Genomic DNA, 21696 nt, shown 5'->3' with positions numbered 1-21696 from the left:
AGAAAAAGAAAAGGCAATCATCTAATTTAATCATCTAATTTAAAGTAAGTTTATTGTTAAGGCTACTCAGGCTATATATTCTGGTTCACTTACACACATGGACTGCACTGTTGCCAGCATGCCAGAAATTAACCTAAATTCTGGGAAGGACAAAAGAACACACTTGAATCACAGGTGGAAGCCTGCTCCAACAGTCATTTTTTAAGCTACGGAGTTGTTTAGCGTTCCAATAAATATTTGTTAGTCCACTGCAACTTTGTCAGCTTTATTTCTTTAGGAAAAGTAGCCTTAACCAGACAAATATAAATTGTTTTGGTGTGAACTGGAGACTTTAATGTGAATTGAACCTTTCATAGCAGAAAGTACCTATAAATGTGCAGCCTTACTGATGACTTGCTGTGTACTTCAAGTGGCAATTCATCACTCTTAGGAGTTTAAGAGTTTTGATTCATTCTTTTTCTTAGATGTCTCCCCTTCTCCTCCCCAAAGATAAAACATATTGACTGTTACTTCTACTCTCCCCTAAATATAAATAACACACAAAAGACTTTGTGCACTTGTTGGAAGTTGCAACACCCCTAAATTTGTGATCTAGTGCATTAGACATAGAACACTATTTCACATTTGCAACCATTCTGAAGATGTCAGGGACTCAGGGGAGAAGTTCTCCTTAAGGAATGAGTTCCTGTGCCAGAAAAGCACTTTAGTCAAGCATGCACTTAAGGTTTAACACGGTGCTTTTCCCAAGAAGATATTTATTTGAGTAATTTTACAGCACCCAAGTGTGCAGTGCTGCAACACCAACGTGTGAGGTACCTAACAAATTCTGCACAGACAACATCACTTCTGTGCCACTTGAGACTGCCTAAAAAACCCTGTCACTCCCAAATTCTTCACTATCTACCTGGATTTTATTTTCACAGTTGCTCTTACAAAATCAACCTAAATGGAAAAACCTACAGGCTTCAGCTATCAACAGTGCACATGGACACTTACACTCCTCCTAGCTCATCCTAGAAAATCCTAAGTCTTCAGATGTCACTGCTTGATTTTTACACATGCTCAGCCTCCCTAAATATTCTCCAGAGGCAAATTAGTGACATGTGGAGTGGATAAATGAACGAGGAGATGGGTCTAGAGGCTCAAGAGCTGAGAGGAGGAGCACAAATCCCAACTGGTGGCCAGGTACCAGAGGTGTCCCTCAGGGTTCAGTGCTAGTTCTGACACCAGTGAATGCCTTTAGTGACCTAACTGGACAGGATGCACCCTCAGCAATGCTGAATTAGGGGACAGCAGTTGACAGAGTAGGGCTTTTTTTTCCCCTGTTACGCACACAAATTACAGAAGTTATTTAGAATTCCTGTAAAGAAACAGAAAACTAGCAACCACAACTTCTCCTACCTAATGATATCCATGGCCTGGTAGATGATTTCAGACTGGTCAACGCCAATCACTTTCTTGGCGCCTGCTTTGGCAGCAAACATGGAGAGTATTCCAGTCCCACAGCCAACATCCAAAACCACCTGGAAGGAATAAAGGAAAGCAAAACCATCTTATTTCATGTGCTAGGATTTTTCTGCACTTCTTTCTCCATCAGTGAGATACCATATTCTAAGAGAAGGCATAAAAGCTTACATGCAGAGATATCCAAGTCAGAATGCAGTTCTAACAGCAAGCAATTATGTGGGAAACACCTGAAATGTCACATGAACAGGAGAAAAAGGAAATTATAGCCTGAGCAATTTTAATCACTGAACCACTAGTAAGTGAAATTAGAAAACATATCCCAGCTGCAGTTTTTAATTAAAAGTCTATTCAGAAACTTTATTAAGGAATCCTCTGCCAGACATGGCCACAGTGCCTCAAAACAGCCATGGCTGAAGATGACTAAATTTTAAAATGGTCACCGGCACAGTTTTAACACCTGGAAATATTTTCTGTCTAGCACTCTTTATAATCAAAATAGAGCAAAAAAAAAATTCCAGTTAAGGTGGAATGCCTACTTTTCATGAAAGAGTGAATTTCACCATTACAGCTGGAAAAAGTACACTCAGCACAATAAGATCCATGAAAATGTGTGGGCTTTTGTATATCACATATCAGCTGTTATAGGAAGAGTGAAAACTTAAAAAATGTGAAACAACCAAGAAAAGGGTACTGAATTTAGGACTGTAAGTAGAGTTGAGCTGCCAGCAGTTCTAAGCTTCACAGAGGATTTTACCAGCCTTTTTCAGGCCTTGCTATCATAACACCCAATTCCTTCTAACTGCTGGAAACTTCTCAACAGCTAAAAACCTAATGGATGTGTTGAAGTAGATTTTTAAGCTGAGTTCCAGGCTTCATGTTTTCACAGAATTACTGGGGCTGAAAGGCACCTCTGGAGATTCTGAGGGAGTATTTTATTGCATTGGCCACATCCTTGATGGTCTCGTTGTTAGACTCATATCTAACAGAGCTATGCTTTACTAATGGTGCTGAAAACCTCTAAGCACTAAACAAAAAATGTTGTCAAGTCTGAAAATCAAAGTAAGTTTTCTAAACACTATGTAGTGCCACTGATATCATGTACAGCATTTAAGCATGAACAGAATGAGAACCGCAAAGACACAACTTACTTTCCCATGCATAAGACCTAAACATGAGAGTACAACTTACAGTACACTTAACAAGAACAGTGGCAGAATTACTGATCATAGCAACAATTTATTAGAAAGAAAAAGTGATTTCACTGTCTCTTCTCCTCACAGCACAGCGTGCTGTAAAGCCTGCCCTCACAGCTTTCATTACATTAAACCTTTTTCCAAATTCCTCACTAATCAATCCCATGTTTGAGAACTATAACCCCATTTTACAAAATATTCCAAGGCAATAATGCACCCTGCTGCTGACATACTTTCCAGCTTATCACTTCTGATCACTCTTGCTTTGGCACAACAAAACCTTGCATTTTACCTGGCAAGGAGCATGTTATGGCTACAGAAATCCCTAAACTGAATCTGCTGGAGACAGGAACAGAACATAAAAATCAATATTCTTGCAGCTGCTGAAATGTCACACCCTCCAACATCACCTATTCTAACATTTCACCTAGGGTAGCTAACAACATCACTGAGCCATGACAGCTGCAAGTCACAGCCAAAAATAAACCACCGAGAAAGAATCATCTTGATGTACAGTTGCATGAAAGCGAGCAATCACCACAAATTGGAAAAAATCAAAACAGACACTACTTTGGACAGCTGCCCTGTCACTTAAGAACCCAGATGGAACTCATCTAGCCTCAGGCAGGGCATGGGATAGGAAAGAGGCACTGGAGAGAAAATACACAAGCTGGAATAGGTGTGAGGAAGGGAAAGACAAGCGGAGTGATCATCAATTAGCCTAAGGACAAGGGTCTGCAGCCCACACGTTCTTGCAGAGATCACATATGGCCTCTCACCAAAGACCTGGAGCAGCTGGACTGGCAATCTCACTACACCACAACACACTGCGGCTTCACACCCTCCTCTGCAGTCTAAGCAAAACACATATCCTACCTTCAGAGACAGAAAAAATGACTGTAAACTCAGAAAAACAGGAGGCCACGGCCTGTGGCCAATTAAATTCATTTCATCAATGAACTCTTAAGTAGGACAGTGGTTTAAAAGCTCATTTTATTCCCTGAATATGGCACTGATGATTGCCTCAGACTTCAGTCTTACAACAAAATCTAAGCATGGCAACAGTGCTTTACTGAATTATTCTTTTTCCATCCAAAAATACTCTCATGGTAAAATGGACCACACTTCCTTTCACTGGGTACAGCCACCTTCATTACTCCTACCAGGTAATCTGAATTGTCTCATTCTCATCTCAAACACATCTGACAGGTGTAAAACAAAGGCAGCAAGCAGGATTCCTTCAAGTTTTAATAATTGATTTTGAAATCTTAGACAGAACAAAAACAAACAAATCAGCTGATTCTGAATAAAACATGCATAATAAACAAACCTCTGTTATCATCTATCACCATGCAATCACACCTCTTTAGGATACTAAAGGTTAGGATGCAGACTTGCACCAAAAGTGACTATAAAAATTCAGTTCTTTGAAAAAGCTCTTCCCACACTACCTCAAAATTGTCCATTCAGAAAAAAAACCAAAAAGCATCAGTATGTATTTTCTAGGGAGGATTACCATTAGGGCGTTCTAGCAAAAACAGCATCAGACAACTTCTCATTTTTTTTAAATTGTAATTAAAATTTAAGGGAATTTTCTCTCATTAGTATGGCTCTGAGAGCATTATACAATACATTAAGTTAAGCCAAGTATCCCACACAGCTCCTTCAGCAGAAGTCTGTAACAGATGTCACTCCCAAGCCAGATCCCTGCAGGAAACTCCCTGTATTTCTCCACAGAAGCGTACCAAGAGAAAGCTGCATCAATTGGCCACACACACAAGCTAGGCAGGGCACTGGTCACATGCATGGGGGATACTGGGAACTCAAAGCAATCCAGATTCTGCCTTTCAGCTCAGCCTCACCACACCATGATGGGTTTGGATACGACTTTGAGGTAACCATGATCAAAACCCTGCTGTAAAAACCACGTGCAGAAATCAGTGTGGAGATGTTGCCATACTTGAGCTTTTCTTCAGAGAAGCTGAATGCCTTTACAGCAGAGTAAGCACACACAGTGCCTGAGCTTGTCCTGAGCATGTGTATCTGCTCCTGGGGCTGAAGAAACACTGACTCCACATTTTGTTCTGGATGTTCCCCGAGTGTCCACAGAGCACAGGAGAAACACTACCCATCATGAAAAATTACTGTTCCACAAGGCCTCACCTTCTGTGTAACTTCAGATCAGTCTCACCCTGTGAAAACCTGCAGTTATCAATTTTAGGGGCATCTCTGAAGCTAAATTTCTCTCAGGAAAGTTTTGTTTGCTTTATTGATCCTTATACTTTGTTAGATGAGCTGCCCACCTAGGCAGGCACCTGCATCATTTAAAAGCAGCTGGTGGCATAATTCTACAACACTTGTGCTTGTTCTCTCACTATAATCAAAGAGTTTAGAAATGTTTAGTTGAAACAGGCTTGTGACATTAATTGAGGAAAATAGGGAAGAAAACTATTTCCTATTTTTTTTTCTGCTGTAGTTGCTAATTGAAAGCTCATGTAAGACATGCAAAGAACAGGCATTATCAAACACTTGAAATACTTTCTGCCACGACACAACTCTATCTCTCTCACAAAGAAAGGATGAGATTGGCATTGGGATTGTCCAACCTGGAAAAGAGAAAGCTTTGGGGTGACCTAATTGTCACCTCCCAGCACCTGAAAAGAGCCTACAAGAAAGATGAAGAGAGGAGTTTCAAGGGCCTGGAGTGACAAAACAAGAAAGAATGGATTTAAATGAAAGAGAGTAGGCTTAGATAGGATTCCAGGAAAAAATTATTCCCTGTGAGGATGGTGAGGCTCCAGCACAGGCTGCCTAAAGAAGGTGTGAATGCCCCATCCCTGGAAAAAAAAACCATTCAAGGCCAGGCTGGAGGGGGCTCTGAGCAACCTGGTCTAGTGGAAGGTGCCCCTGCCCATGGCAGGAGGGCTGGAGCTGGAGGATCCTGCAGACCCCTTCCAACCCAAACCATCCTATGGTTCTGTAAGCTTAAAACACACCCGACTCATCAGAAACAGGCAGCAGAAACACAAGAGACAGGAAGAGGATTATTATTGTACAGGGGCCATAACCACTGTAAGATCCTATCAGTGAAATCCCTCCTCACTGCAAATGAAGTACTAGCTCACAGTTCCATGCCCTTTAATAACCACCCAGCCTGGAGACACAAAACAGCCCTAATTCAAAAAAAAAAAAAAAAAAAATCAGTTCCACATGAATTCTTTCCCAGCTCTAATTACACAGGGCTTCCAGGACGTTTTTAGTGTATCAGGCATAGATAGAAATTCACTTAATCCTGGTAAAGAGTCCTCAGAGAGATTCCACCTAATATCCTCGACAAGAGAGGCTCAACTTCAGCCTGCCAAGATAATTAATGAGCCCCCTGCCATGGCACACAGCACCATGACAATAGAGATCATCACTGCTCTTATCAGCACGCTGCACCCTCCAGCAGCTCAACTGCTCTCCACCACCTCATAAAGCCAGAGCACATTCAATCAAACCCTGGCACTGGGACTCTCCTCTCCCAGAGCTACACAGCAGCTAACCTGCAGCTTTTCTACCACTGGAGAGAAAATAAACCCCAGAAATCACTGTATCTTCTGGTTTACCCACCTTGTCTTTGAAGATGTGTGGGTTCTGATAGATGAAGTCACGATAGCTCTCCGTACGGACTTTATCCTATCAAAAAACAAAGAGGGTTCAATTTTTCTACTCAGGTACAGCACAAAATTCAAAAATGCTGAACAATTTGCTTTTCCACTTGGCCTAAGGATGCTTTGCACATGTGTACTTACATGGGCCCTGCAATCATGACACTTCTGTTTGATAATATTGCAGAATTTACTGTGGCAAATGAAGCCAGCTGCCTCAGCTGGAAGAAAAATAAGAAACTCTTTTGTGGTTTCCTGATTCTGCCTTTTCTTTTGAATGCTTCAAAGTTCTTAATACCTGCTCATCACTAACCAGGAACAGCAGTAACAGAGGGACAGTGTTACACCAACCTAAATAGAAACCTCCAACACTACGGTGAAAATTTGAATCACAAGCTCATAAAATGTTTTGTATCATTTTGTTCTCTGACACTCCTGTGACACAGAGATTTCTGTGAAAAAAAAAAGTTATGCATCAAATTAACTTGGCTTTACTTCTGAACAAGCTGCAAATTTGCAATCCTGATGACAAGCTAGTAGTTCAAGCTATACAGCCCATTTGATGGAAGTCCAATACAGTAAATAATTTGACTGAAATGCAACAGGGCCAGAGCAGCTGGAATATCTTCAAGCCTAGAACAAAACATATACAGTACCCTAGTATATAAAAGCCTGCAGCATAGCCCAGCTTACCAGCAAGGTAATCTATTAAAACATTGATTCTCTTAACATGCATCAGCAGGTCCACAAATTGACAGCCAGGTATAGGATTTGGAGTTGCTGTTGCAGTTCAAGGGTTACAGACAAGTGAAAAAAAAATCAGCCATTTTTTGTCTAGTGCAAAGAATGCTGAAGCATAAAATCCCAGTACTTTTATTCAATCTAAGGGATTTTTCTGCTTCAGCAAGTCAAGAATTTCTAGAAACAACAGAGAAACAGAAATTTTCTACAGGGAGAAAGAACAAAATCTATTTTAATAAAAGAACAAGGTCAAAAACAGTGACAGAGAAAATTCTTATGATAATAAAAATTTTGCAGACAAAAAAATATTTTGGGGCTGGAAAATCCTAAAATCCAGCTTCAGGTGTAGAAGTACTATCACACACATAACCCAAAGAAGCAGCTGGGGTTTATTTTAGAAAATTCTGCTTTAAAGTCTCACATAATTAACATTAATAACAGAAACCATGACCCTTTAAAACTGTATTGGTTTGCTATGATGTTATACTCAGAGCAACTATTTTTAGTACTTCACCTCCACTGCAGTATGCAATAGGATTTGCTGGAAGGACCAGAGAAGCCTAAAAATAAATAATCAATTGAGAGAGCAGCCAGCTGGAAAGCTTTCAGCCTTGCATTCTGCCCCTCTCAGTGCTTCAGCACTGCCCCAACTCAAAGCAGCTGCAGCCACAGCCAAGCACTTGAGGTTTCTCATCACCAATTCCCTTCTGCCACTGACATTGCCATGGAATGATTTCCTGGGTGAAGTAAAATGGTACCAAAAATTATTAAGATGACAGCCAAGAAATCCTCAGGCAAAAAGGTAGAGCAAGAGAAGCACCAGTCACTTGGCAAGTGTGGAGTAACAATATTCCTGCTCCACCTCTCAAGTATTTGCTGAAAAAAAAAGCCAAATTGAAACTCTGTCTTACCATTACTAGGCATAACGAAAAAAAAGGTTTCAAGACTGAACAGCTCCAGAAATGGGCTAACAATTCAGACAGAAAGACTGCTTTCTTAAAAATGTTCATGTAGTAAGCCCTTATTTATGTAAGTAAGGTAATTATTTAAAACAAGAATCAAAGTGAAAGCCTAACAAAGAAAAATATTTGATGTGCACAAAATAAAACCAATCATTTTTTCCTATTCTTTGGAAAGTCAAAAGTCTTCTTAAAAGCATTCACATAAACATTCCCTTAAATCAGTAAAACACAATTTTGTACCAATCTCCTTGTGCAGAGATGTAGATTTATTGTAAATTTTATTAGCCAACAGAGAGGCTTCCTTATCCTACAGCCGACACTATCTCAAATGATAGCTTTATACAGCTGCAAAACCAAAAAGCTATCATTTTTATTTATTTTCAGGTTGTATTTCAGTTCTATTTCTTCAGACTATACATTTCAGGAAACATTCTACTTCTGCAGCCATCTCTGTGCTTCTGCAAAATCTCCTCCCCTTAATAATAACCCCACAGTCATACTGTTAACACACATTCATGTGTATTTCTGCATTGGGGCCATTAAATGATTTACAAAGCTGAAAGCTTTATATGCCAGCTGCAGGCACAAAGTCACCTCACAACTCTGTATTCTGCCTCGACTTTAGACAGGAATTTTATTTATTTATGCCTTAAAATGATAAAACTGCTTATAACTCTCACAAATATGACGTTTTGTCTGAAAGGAAGCATTAAGACATTTTAATTTACAAGTTAATTTTAAGCTGTTGGGCTTTGTGCTTGTTTTTTCTTATTTTTAAGTTAAAAGGGCATACATAGGTTTGCCTTTGAGAAGTTTTAAGCATCAATTTTTTTTTAGCTTTAGTATATGAAAGGAGCATACTGCTCCAGTTGTTCAGTGTCATGTTATCAATACACAAGGAACAATTTCTGTTTGGCCACTGCAAGAGAAAACCACAATATTTGAGAAATGGTCTTGCCTAACAAATTTCAGTTATGAAGACAATGTAAAACTAAAGAAAGATATTTGCTGTCTGTACTATCTTTTATCCTTCATGTTTTAAACAAGCAGGAAAAAGCTGCTTTTGGCAAGGCAGGGCTGTGGTACAGGTACTGTAATATCGTGCATAACTGTACATGATTCTATGTTCCTAGTGCTTCCAGTAAGCAGAATTTATACAAAGGAAATAAAACTGATAAATGATGTCTTAGCCCAGCTAGCAGCAGCAGCCAGAAGGGGTTAAAAATGCAGCTGCTCTGCAGCATATTCCCGGGCACACAGCCCACTCCCTTGCACCTCTCCTCTCCAGTGCCACCAAGACCCAGTGACAGTGGCTGTCAGACCTTCAGCATCTCCTCGTGGATGCCGTGGTGCCCGTAGGAGCTGAAGTAGCCGCCATCCTCATCCTCGCGCAGCTCTGCCACGGCGCTGCCCGACGAGCCGCTCCTGACGTCCGTGCTCAGCACGAAATCCTGAGCAAACTGCCTGCAATCAAACCAAACACACCCCTGAGACGTGGTTATGGGGCCGTGGGAAGGAGGCTGGGCAGGGGGCAGCAGGGCTTGGGAGAGGGGAGGGATGCAGGGCTGGGAACAATGGCAGCAGCTTTAGGTGTGCTCACCCTCCCTCTGCAGGCTCCTCGGGGCTGCTGCAAGCCCTGCTGCCTGGCAGCACTGAAATATTGGGGGTTAGTTTCTCTTTTTAAGGCAGAATTATCTATTTTGCACTCGCTGGTTTAAAAGCCAGCACTGCAGAGTCAAGGTGCTTCAGGCTGTGTAAAGCAGATACCGACTCAAAACAAAGAGCATAAGAACTGCAGCCCACACAGCACTGGGTGACCACTGCAAGGAAGAAGAAAGCATTTTAAAACTGAGGCACTTGGGTGAAAAGAAAACACAGTTTAAAATTCAATTTATAACTTGAATTTCATGCTGCTTATTCTCCCTCCTCCCTGGTCTTGCATTCCTACAACACCTTAAGAAAAGCTGAGAGAGTTGGGATTCTTCTGCCTGGAGAAAAGAAGCCTCCAGAGTGACCCCACTGTGTCCTTTACTACCTAAAAGGACTACAAGAAATATGGAGAGGGTCTTGGGACAAGGAGATGGGATGACAGGACAAGGATAAATGCCTTTTGAACTGGAAGACAGTAGGTTTATACTGGGTATTAGGAAGAAATTTTTTACTGTGAGGACAGTAAGGCACAGAGAAAGTGTGGATGCTCCACCCCTGGAAGTGTCCAAGGCCAGGCTGGATGGGGGGCTCGGGGATAGTGGGAGATGTTCCTGCCCACTGCAGGGGGGGCTGAAACTGGATGAGCTTTAAGTTCCCTTCTAACCCAACCATTCTGTGATTCCATGTCCTCGTGCCTCAAAGCAGGTTTGATAACAAAGACACAAACCAAGGGGTTTGTAACAAAACCAGTATTCCACGTTAACAAGCACATCACACTACACCACAATGAAGTGAAAAGGCAAACACACTTCAGCCAGACAACATTCCTCCAAGGTGTACAGTCCAACAGCAACAAAAACTGCATCCTACACCACCCCAAAGCCACTGACACTCACCTTTACCAGCAATCAGACTGTCCTAAATGGGAACTTCACATATGGAAACTGCAGGTAACAATCTCAGTATCGACACCCTCCTTACAGAACAGCAAAACCAAATACGCTATTTCACTCCTGACATCTCAAATACTTCCCTGCTCAGCTAGTTTGGATGGGGAAGAGAACATGGTAAGAGATTTTGTACTGAAATTTCATCAGTTTTCAAAATGACAGTTTTGCCAGTTTCAAACTTCCTATATTTGCTTCCATTGAAACGGTCTGGATCTTTAATATTGCTCTTTACCATAGCACTTTGCATTTTTTTTACTTTTATACAAATATGTACATGATAGAATTTTAAACTTTCATAAAATGGATTGTGTGACATACAATTAAGTATAATTGGCACTGTGTGAGATTTAAATGATTTAACTCAAAATTATTTAAGCCAATAGTTCTTCAAATATATGCATGCAACACAAGCACCAAAGAAACTCCAAAGACAGAGCTGCCCTGCTGTCTTTTTAACCAACAAGAAAGGTAAGTAAAACCAAAAGCCATCACCTCTAAAGAGGTGACAGATTAAAAAACTCAGCATAGACAAGCTGTGCTCTTAAATCTCTAAGTTACACCTAATGCTAGAGGCAATCTGATTTATAAAAATGTTACTGTCTTTATTTCAGAGGTTTACCTGAAAGGGAGCAGATGAATGTTCTTAGAATGTTCTGCGGAATAACCTCCAGCACAAACCACTGAATTACAGCATTTAGACTCCTACCATGCAACTGGCTCATCTGTCCATAATTTAGAACTGTGCTGCTTCATCAGATCTACATCTGGCTATTTTTGCTGCCAGCTGATCCCTGCTGATTTGAAGAGGCTGCATTAAGAAAGAAAAATTAAAGGCTCCCACTCACAAAAGCAGATAACTTGATATGCTGACTTCAAGAAGAAAAATCTATAAACCTCACTGAAGTTTGGAGAGCTCAAAAGAAATCGATGACCTGAGGAGTTTGTTTTAAATTAAAATGAATGGAACAAAAAGAAGGCAAAAGGATACACAGAAAATACTCCCAAGGTTTTGAAGCACCGTGACAAATTTTCTTCATTCTTACTGTTTATGATCAATTAATGCATAATGTACACAGAGATACCAGAAAAGCACTGTGTGCTGTAACAATTTACAAAATACAAACTCACCTGAAGACAAAACTGATCATTTTTGACACAAATAATTGTCCACAGCTGAGAGAATTTCAATACATGAATTTATTTTGCTGTACTTAGTCACCTGTAGCACCAAGTGTGCACTGTCAAAATGTACAACAAATCCTCAGAAGTATTTTACAACACAGGGGTTTTTGCTGAGTAACTTCTTACACAAAAGAACATGAATTATTTGTCCAAGTCTCTTAAATGTAATTTCAGTTCCTCAGTGCCTGGCCAGCATGACCTTGAAATGACATGTTTGAAGAGGATTTAAATGAAGTTTTATTTCCGTTACCCATGAGCATCATCAATCTATATTTTGCAGACTTCAAGATTTAGAAGTAGCCATTATGGGGATGCCCTGTGATGCACCTAATTTTCTTACTACCCTTATCAGAAACTGCAAACAAAAGTAGGTGAAAAAAGTTGATTTACTAATTTCACTGAGAGTTTCTCCAAACTGTAACTGAACTCTTAACAACTACTGTTTGAAGCCAAATCTGAACCTGCCTGGAGTCCTGTATTTAATTTGTCAGTCTCTCTCTCTTTTCCAGTGTGTGCATCCTCAGTGTTTAAACTCCTGTTAAAGGACTAACAGATGTCTCAAAAACAAAGACAAGTCTGCAGGAAAATATCTGTTTCTGAGGGATATGCTTGCTTAGCTTTCCTAAGCTTGTTCTATCAATCTGTGCAGGTTTTTGTGCAGCTTTTACTCACCGTCTACAACACATTTACCAACCATCTACAACAGACAAGTCAAACCTTCAGCGTCACCCCAAGGTTTATTCCATAGTTACATTCTGCTACTTCCTTCAATTTCTACTGGTGTTAGAATGTGAACATCCCATCTAAAACAAATGAAATAAAATAAATCAAATAACAACACCCCAAACCTTCACTCACACACTTACTTCATTTTCTGAAGATCATCTTGTGCTCTGGCCAAGGCTGCTTCTGCGGCTCTGGCTCTGTGTTCTGCATGTTTTAACTGCTCAAGGAGCACCATGGTATCACTTAAACCATTGGAAGGCAAAGCTTTTACAGGTTCACAGAGATCTTCTATGTCTGAGAAAACAGGGAGGAAAAAGAACACCAAGCAATCATGCATGGCTTCACAGCAGATCATGAACACTCCGTGCTATTTCTGTCTTTGGATGCTTTGTACAAGCTGGTTGTTTTACACAAGGCACTGAATCTGACAGGGCTAACTACAGAACAGGCAGAAAAAGCAAGTATGTTAGAAGCAAGCTCCAAGTAAGGCAAATCAATGTAGAGTTCAGGCCTCCTTAAATACAAGTATTTCATTATTTCTAGAAGAGACGTTTGGCTTAGATATGATTAAATTAGATATAATTACTGCATGGACTTTTTCAGACACATAAATCAATTAAGTAACAGTGACAATGCCTCTCATGTCATGAACTCTGACAACACTACATTTACCCCACAAAGCAGCAGTCACACCAAAGCAGTTATTTACCAAACTGAAGCAGGAGATCATCATCTACTTCTGGTTTCAAATATTCCTCTCCTTCCCAAGGCAGTGGGCTGCTGAGAGAACTCAGATATGCTCCAGTTGGCTTCTAGACAGAAGAACAACATGAAAGTGTCTTTGAGAACACCAGCCCTTCAATTCCGTTCAAACAAACAGGCAGAGACGTGTTTCTTTCACACAGTTAAATATGCCAGTATTATTGAAGGAGCTTTGTAGCAAAGGCTGGGAAAGCCCAGGCAGCTCCAGGATCAAGGAATTCAGTGCAAGCAGCAATGCACAGCACACTGATGGATACTGAAGGATGCTCACAGGATTGCACTGCTTTCAGCAGCAAGTTCCCTCAGGTGTTTGGCTAATGAATAAATCCAAGATCCTGACCCTGTCAGGTGAGTTCTTACATGAGCACTGTGTAGGACAAAAGCCACAAACACTGTAGTGTCTTCTGCTTGCATCCAGTTAATACTTGGTTAGGAAAAGAGAAGGCAGTTTTGGACTTCAGTTTCTGCCTTTCTGTGTTTACTCTACAGAGTTATGCATTAAATAATTATTTGAAAATTTAAGACTTGAAGACTGAAGTAAAAAATAATAAGGTAAGATGTTTTAACCTAAACTTTTAGGGAATAATGAAGGAACAAAGTCACAAGACACAGAAAAAAGATGAAGGCCTATTTTAAAACTGTAGGTTCCCTTTAGCTTTCCTGACTCAGGTATTATTTTAGCAGAGTTTTAAGTTCTGTAATTTAAAGGATGAGGTACTGCCCATACTAAGTAAGGTTCTGGCCAGCTCACACCCTCAGGAAAGGCTTTTACACCAACACACATGAAAGGACTGAGAAGCTTCAATTCCTGAGAAGTGAACCCATTTCTGAAGTGAGACACCAGAGTCAAAGGCCCAAAAAAACCTAATAAAGTAAGATGATACTACAGCATGGAGGCTTTGTGCCAATCTCAACATCCCCTCCTGAAAACAAACCTTCACATTAATTCAATACATTTAAAATTAAAACAGCCTCATATCAAGACAAACTCATCAACAGCTACTTTAACTCCTGTGATTTCTTTTTCTAAAATTACAGTATAAAATCTCATGCAATTATTAGAAATGGGCAAACTGAAAGCACAGCACTGCTCTCCAGAGTCAGAACACAGCATGTGGCACACCTACCTTTAATCTCACAAAGTTTATCAGTTTAATATATCCATAAAAATCAAGTCCTGAGAGGAAAAAAAAAAAGGGGAGAGATCATTTGTATTACAGAAAACACCAAATGTTTTACACTTATTACAGTCTACTAATTACCTGTTCAACTGGTAATCGTTTCAAACTTCCCCTTGGGTGTACATCACTATCTAGAGCAGTCTTCCTAGCTTAAGTTTGCCATCTATGTTTTTCTTCTCCTTAGGACTAACCCAGGAAATCCTTACCCTCAGGATGTGCCACAAATTAAGAATGGAACACATCCAAATGGGAACTACAAACAGGGATTTCATTTCATTCATCAGGACAGACACTCTTATCTCCTACCAGCTACCCTGTTGACATTTTAGGCTGTTGTGCTCCCCTGTTCATATTCTTAGCTTTCTGCTTAGAAGAATGTAAAGTGATGCTACTAATCAAGAATACCTACCAATACTGATTTACAATTGCCACCTTGGTAATTTTAATTGTTTAACTGTGTTCTCTCCCCAAGAGCAGCAAAGATAAACCCAAGACACTTCTTCTTGGATTTTAGAAAGAAAACAGACCAGACTAGACCTTACAATATGTAATATATGATGACAGCCAACCTTAAACTTGACTAAAAAGAATTTAACAGACACAGGAGGGTAGCTTTCCTGTGACCACCTGAAGGACACAAGCCATGGGGCTCTGCTAAACACTGAGCCCAAAAACAACATCACTGGTCAGGCAAGAGCTCCCAGCAGATCAGATCAGATCAATCATGCAGTGTCTGGCTCAGGTCAATCAAGCAGACAGTGAGGAATCAGCACCAGCCAGCAGAGATCAATCTCACTTTTGTCACAGGTTGAGAGCTTTCCCAGTAGAAAAAGCATGCAGGAAGCAGCTGGCATAAAGAAAATGTATAAGCATTTTTCTACAATAGCTCATCTTATTCAGTCTTGGAAGCTTCTGTTACAAACCAGGAGATCAGTTAGAAGCAAACTAATGTTTGCAATTCATTTTAAATGAGATAGTCAAGACACAAAAGGGAAGTGACAAGTCATGAAAAAACTTACCGTGTTTCTGGATCACATCACTAACATCAAACTGATGCTCTGTTTTGCAGTGGGAGAACACGGCTTCGGCAGAACTAAACAACCTGTAAATAACAAACTGTGAAATATGCAATACTGACACATTCTAAGGTTCTAAGTTATGAGTGTTATATGCTCTGTTCTGACTTACTGGGCAATTCAGAACACATTTCCTGCCTTGGAGAAACTGTGACCAGGCGCTGGCTTACAATGCCTCACAAAGAAGTTTTTACCTTGCTTGTCAAACATTTTGAAACAAAAGCCACACAACACAAAAATTTTGTATGACAAATCCTGTTAACACTCCCTGAGAGCAAAGCCTGCGTTAAACCTGGTACCTAAAAACCACACCAACACAAGGTGGATGGGACAGCTGGATCTGCTGCACGGCAAGAGAAGTCTCACCTCGATATTAGCGATGAAAAGTGGAAAAAAGAACGAGAAGCGCGTCCACGCTGCTTCAGCACGAGCATTATTACCACGGTACTCCCTCCTTCAGCCTGAAACTAACACACCTTCTGCTCCACGGAGGAGCGATCAACAAGCTACAGAGCGAGGATAAAGAGTGGGAATCCACCGTGTCCCTGCTCGCAGGGAGGCTGCAGAGTGGGAATTCACCGTGTCCCTGCTCGCAGCGAGCCTGCAGAGTGGGAATTCACCGTGTCCCTGCTCGCAGCGAGGCTGCAGAGTGGGAATTCACCGTGTCCCTGCTCGCAGCGAGGCTGCAGAGTGGGAATTCCCCGTGTCCCTGCTCGCAGCGAGGATACAGAGTGTGAATTCTCAGTGTCCCTGCTCGCAGCGCGGCTGCAGAGTGGGAATTCATCGCGTCCCTGCTCACAGCGAGGCTGCAGAGTGGGAATTCATCGTGTCCCTGCTCACAGCGAGGCTGCAGAGTGGGAATTCATCGTGTCCCTGCCGGCGCTCGCAGCGTGGGACCCGCCCCTCGCCCCTCTACCTCTCGCAGAAGAGGCAGCGCGTGTGCTCGGCCGCGGCAGCGCCTTCCTCTTCCTCCTCCTCGTCCTCATCCTGCCAGGCACCTTCGCCGTCGCACAGCTCGGGCATCTCCTCCTCGCCGGGATCCATGGCCCGCCGCCGCCCCGCGCCGCTTCCGGCCGCGGGCACCCAGCGGAGCCGCGCGCGCCCCCTGGCGGAGCCTCCGGCGGGCCCGGGCCGAGGCGGGGCCCGCGCCCAGGCGGGGCCCGCGCCCAGGCGGGTGCCGGGGTTCTGTTTGTGCCTGGCGAAGGGCGCGGTCGCCATGGGGATGTTAAAGGGAACGGCACGCGCTTGTAAACGTCGGCTTTTAAATAAAGTTAAATTGAATTTAGGGACAGGCACAAGCGCAGAGTCACAGCAGCAATGAGGCTGGGAAAGCCTCTGAGGCCATCGAGCCTGACCTGCGGCCAAACCTGTCAACCAGGCTGTCCGCAAAACTCATCACCCGCTGTGCGAGGAGCCAATAGCGCACACTCGAGAGGTGTCGGTGGTTTACTTCAGATTGCACAAGCCCGGGTGCTCGGTGGCATTCCACAAATAAAGCACACAGACTATCAGAACCTTCATTTATACATTATACACTATTTATACATTATATTCTACGTGCGCACTTCAGCAAAGGAATTCGTGTCCACTGGCTACAAGTTACATAGTTCTCTTATTAATTAGTGTTCTGCCCTCTATTGGTTAAAGATTCTCGTCCTCCTCATGTAAATTGGGCTGTGTGCTCAGTCTTTGAGTTGGTGGTTTCTTGGGGCAGTGCTGTTGCCCTGATCTTCCCCTTCTGGACTTACCTTTTACCCACCTGGAACTGACTGAGGCACAATTGCTGAGCTGTCTTTATCAGTGTCTTCCTTGTCTTGGGGGCTCTGCCAATTCTCCTTATGGCCCATAAATTCTGCATTCCTTGTGTCCACTATAAGGGCCATGTCCTTCCCAAGCTTTGTTAACTCCCCCCAGGTCTGAGATCATGGAAGCATGTCCAGCCCTAAGCCTTAACAAGATCATTCTACCAACAAGCAATTGGCTTTCCTAACACCTGGAGATCCCTTAGAGCTTGTTAGTGGCTCTCTGTTTCACCAATTAGATCTCTCTTCTGGTTGATTAGGCTTGAAAGCATGCACAGATCAAACATTATAGAACATTCTCACTTAAGGAAATTTTATATATTCCACATTTTGCAACAAGACCACGGCACTCAGTGCCACAGGCAGTCTTTCCTTGAACACCTCCAGGGAGAGTGACTCCAGCACCTCCCTGGACAACCCATTTCAGTGTCTAATCACTCATTCTGTGAAGAAATTCTTCCTATTGTCCTTTATAACTGAGACCTCAATCAAATGCAGAAGCTAAAAAGTAGCTTAAAAACTATGCAGAAAACCAAAGCTCATCACTTGAAGAACATAGATAGTACCTGATATTCCAGCTGCGTTACTGAGGGTCCTTCATTTTCTCTGTGTTTTGTGCCTGGCAGAAACACACATCTCTTCAGAAGCAAACAGTGCTGGTTCCCACGGTTCTCCTAAGCAGGATGTGGTGGGGCAAATATCAAAGCTGAAATTTTTACAAAAAAGGAGTGGGTTGCAGAATTCAAGAAGGAAACATGAAAGTCTGTTTTTGCTTGTCTGGATTACAATCCCTGATCTCAGCTGTACTTGTATATCTGTCCCATATACCTTTATTTTCCCTTTCACACTCCTACCTGTCAAAGCTAACAAAGTATGCTTTATTTAAGTATGATACTAATTAAACAGATTAGACTTGCTTAGTTACAGGCAAATCCAGAGGGACATGAAAAACCTAAATTTGGAAACAGGTTTTAGGTAAGACCAGAATGTCAGATTTGAAAAAGGTGTTAAGAGCTACCAAGCCAGACTCCTTCACAAATTTTATCCTGTACTTTTAAAAAATCCTCTATCCATGCAGACTTGTACAGGTGTGAGAAGATACCACCAATTTTGCAAACACTGCTGAGTGGTGTGAACTAAGTGCTTCTCACAGGATTTTTTTCCCTTTATAGCAACTCAGTAGCACTCAATGGATTAGAATCAGTGCAAAATGGTGGCCAAGTGCTGCATTCCCTTGGCGCACAGAGGAAACCCAGCCAAGCCAGATGCTTCCACCTCACATCACCTAAGGGGGATCTGATCCCCCAAAAGGAACACAAGTGATGCAGAAGGACAGAACAGTTTCCCTCTACCCTCACTGAAGCAGTTAGGAACAGAAATGGATTTAACAGGCATTGCTCTGGGTGTCAGCAGCACCCAGACTGATAGCAGCAAAGGCAGGAACAGCAGCTTCTTTGTGTCTTACTGAAATTCTCCTCTCCCCCTCCCGCCCCCGAGGGGCAGGGGGTCACTGATTGCATAGTCCTTGCTCCATTGCACACCCTCAGCTATTGTTAAGCCCCCTCAGAGAGCACAGGCTGAATGTGCTGCACAGCCTTGTAACCGAGGCTTTTTTATTCCTTTTTTATTGTCTTGTGAATTCAGATTCCCAATAAATGTAAAGCACCTGTTCCTTTGAGTCACTGTACGTAACATGCTGGGTGAGGACTGTGTGACTGCACCAGAAATGTGGAACTTACGCTGGTACCTCCTGAAATATGATCATCTTTGTTACCATCTCCTAATCCCTGTAAAGGGATTTGCATGGTACAGCAAGATTTACAACGTAATGGATTACTATTTCATAATCTGGGCCAAGGGGAAGAAACTAGGAAAAACCCTATTCGCTGGGTTTTTCTACTGCATTTCAAACATTTTTCCAGTTCTGGAAACAGAACACTGGGGAGTGTTCACACACAAAATATGGTATGGACAGATCCCTTGTGGGCTTTGTTTGATCTGGATTTCCAAGCATGTGTAACTTCATTCTCTACCTACGTCACTTTTTTGTGACCCCCATGATTGTCATAATTCAAAAGCAAAGAAATAGGTTAACAGAAATTGTGTAGGAACAAAAAGTATTGTTAACAAACTATTAAATGGCTATGTAACAGTATTAAATGGCTATGACTTGACCCTGGGAAAAATATACTAGAAAAAAAGAAATACAGAATATAAATATGACATATATAGAAAAAAAAGATCAGATTTTTAAAAATTCATGTTAACTAACCAAATTACTTCTCAGTTGTGTATTTAAAGTTTGATTTTTTAAATTTTTACCACTCAAGGTCACCAGCAGAGCAGACAACAGCACACAAGCATGAAACTCAAAACTGAAGACAATTTTTCAAAAGCATTTTCTCTCTAGGAAGTCCAAACTGTCCAAAATTTTGCTTTACACTCCTTGGATATTAAAGCTAGTCTGCTACACCTAAGTGCTGAGAATAACACTCCCAAGAAGCAAATACACTCATATTCAGGCCTCCCACCACAGTTTGTTGCATTTTTATTGATTTAGTAATGGAACTCACCATAGCCAGCAGTCTAAAAACGGATTCTGTCTTTTTGGCTGACCCTGTAGGGTGTGCAGAGATGAACAGGTTCTCACAAAGCTGTCACTTCCCCTTGTCACATAGGAGTGCAAAGCACAGCTTCAGAGGCCTTAGGTGCAACAGAAGGAGGTGCAGGAATCTCACCCTCTGCAGAATGGTATCCCTGCAAGTAAAATGGAATGACAGTGAGCTCTTCACCCCTTCATTGCCCTCACAGCCAAAGGGTGAACTTAGACTCTGTTAAAATAATAAAAGCCTGGAAAGATTTAAATGAAGTACAAATCAGAAAATGTGAGTGCCAGTTTGTATGCAGAGGGAATGTGCTGTAGTCAAAAGGTGTTTTTTATTCTTATCATAAGGAAAAGTTAGTAGTATTGAAAGCAGAATTGCCATTCTGAATTTAAATCAGCCAGTTTAAAAAATTCATAAAATGGTGGCCATATCCCCCTTAGTATACTAAGATAACTGACTGAAGTCTTTTTCATCTTCAAAGATAAAGACCCTTTGCAGGGCTCACCCTCTAAGGAGGGTTAGGCTTAAGCTTGAGAGAGAAGCTAAGCCTAGATCTGGAGCTGAAGTGGGGCTGGAAAAGGCTGCCAAAGGAAAGTATAGGCTGCAAAACAAAACTTTCATCTGGGCTAGGGAGGGTTTGGGCTTGTTGGGTTTTAGGTTTTGGTTTTTATTTGGGGGGGTGGGTGGCAGGGAAGGGGTGTTATTTACTTGGGGGGTTTCAGGTTGTTGGTGTTTAATTTTTAACAAAGAATTCACCCTGGAACCAGGGTTAGGATTATGTTACAAGGTGTGGGACTCAGTATGCTACACACACAAACACATATTAATACCTCTACAGGAGTGCCTCCATAAAATGTGCATTGTGGAGCAGCTTGAGGAAAATGGGATGTTTTCAGATGCTGCAAGTCACTGGAATCCAACTGAGATCTTCCCAAACAGATAATGCTAAAAAAATAATTAGATACTTAGAAAACCACTTGTCCTCATAGTTACATTTTCTGTCCAAAGGGTAAATGGAGATAAAAGAATTCATAAGAACCTTGAGGATAAACCAGTGTTCACAGAGAAAGCAGCTAGAAGCATCTCAGACTTTTCTGTCTCATAATATCTGTGTTTCTGCAAGGAAAACATACCTGAACTTAGAGTAAATGATTGTGCAGAAAAGCTGCAAGAAAAATCCTATCCCTGTCAGAAGTGAAATAAAACATTTACCTAGACCACATGAAGATATATGATCTTTATTCATCCACAGTAAGAAAATAAGCAAAGACAGGTGGCATTCTGATCAGCTTTCAGGTCAAACTAGAAGAACTGTGAGGGCTGTGCATTAAAAACAAACTCCCAAAAGCAATTTGGCACTCATCTTTTTTTTTTTTTAATATTATCTGCAAGATGCTTAGTGTCACAAGAGTCGATGTCAGGCATTTAACAAGCTTTGGAAGGAAATAAATAGATGAGTTATCTGGGAGGGAAAAAACGCCTTCTTGTGCAGGGATGAGCATCTGCAAGGTCACGTCCACCAGAACTGACCAAAGAGTGGAATCTTGAAGTGTGAGACAAAAAAGAAAGAATCAAATGGTTTGAGCTTGAAATTTAGAAATGATAAATGAAAGGAGCATCAGGATGTGTGTGCATAGCTGTGTAAGGAACTGGGTGCTCAGTGCCTGGATTTCCAAGGGTTCAAAGAGAACAGAAATTAAAAGCAAGCAGAGGAATATGATGAAATTTTATAGACTGTGGGAGAATAG

The 21696-nt window shown here is 41.6% G+C and overlaps 1 protein-coding gene across 2 annotated transcripts in view; it reads right to left on the bottom strand.

Moving 5' to 3' along the window:
* PRMT3 (protein arginine methyltransferase 3) overlaps window positions 1–16683 on the bottom strand; it is a 50802-nt gene extending 34119 nt beyond the window's left edge. The window contains exons 1-8 of one of the 2 annotated variants that reach the window (XM_063397552.1): window positions 16457–16683; window positions 15484–15566; window positions 14411–14460; window positions 13231–13333; window positions 12662–12815; window positions 9336–9477; window positions 6273–6338; window positions 1402–1523 (exon numbers count right to left, since the gene is read on the bottom strand). In XM_063397552.1, the coding sequence (XP_063253622.1) occupies window positions 1402–1523; window positions 6273–6338; window positions 9336–9477; window positions 12662–12815; window positions 13231–13333; window positions 14411–14460; window positions 15484–15566; window positions 16457–16584 (848 nt within the window). In that variant the 5' untranslated portion in view covers window positions 16585–16683. The remainder of the gene's footprint in view (window positions 1–1401; window positions 1524–6272; window positions 6339–9335; window positions 9478–12661; window positions 12816–13230; window positions 13334–14410; window positions 14461–15483; window positions 15567–16456) is intronic. The other variant, XM_063397551.1, reaches the window with a different exon arrangement.
* Window positions 16684–21696: the final 5013 nt, after the last annotated feature.

This window comes from Prinia subflava, chromosome 5, assembly GCF_021018805.1.
Source record: "Prinia subflava isolate CZ2003 ecotype Zambia chromosome 5, Cam_Psub_1.2, whole genome shotgun sequence".
NCBI classification, from domain to species: domain Eukaryota; kingdom Metazoa; phylum Chordata; class Aves; order Passeriformes; family Cisticolidae; genus Prinia; species Prinia subflava.
This window is presented reverse-complemented; position numbering and strand designations above follow the sequence as displayed.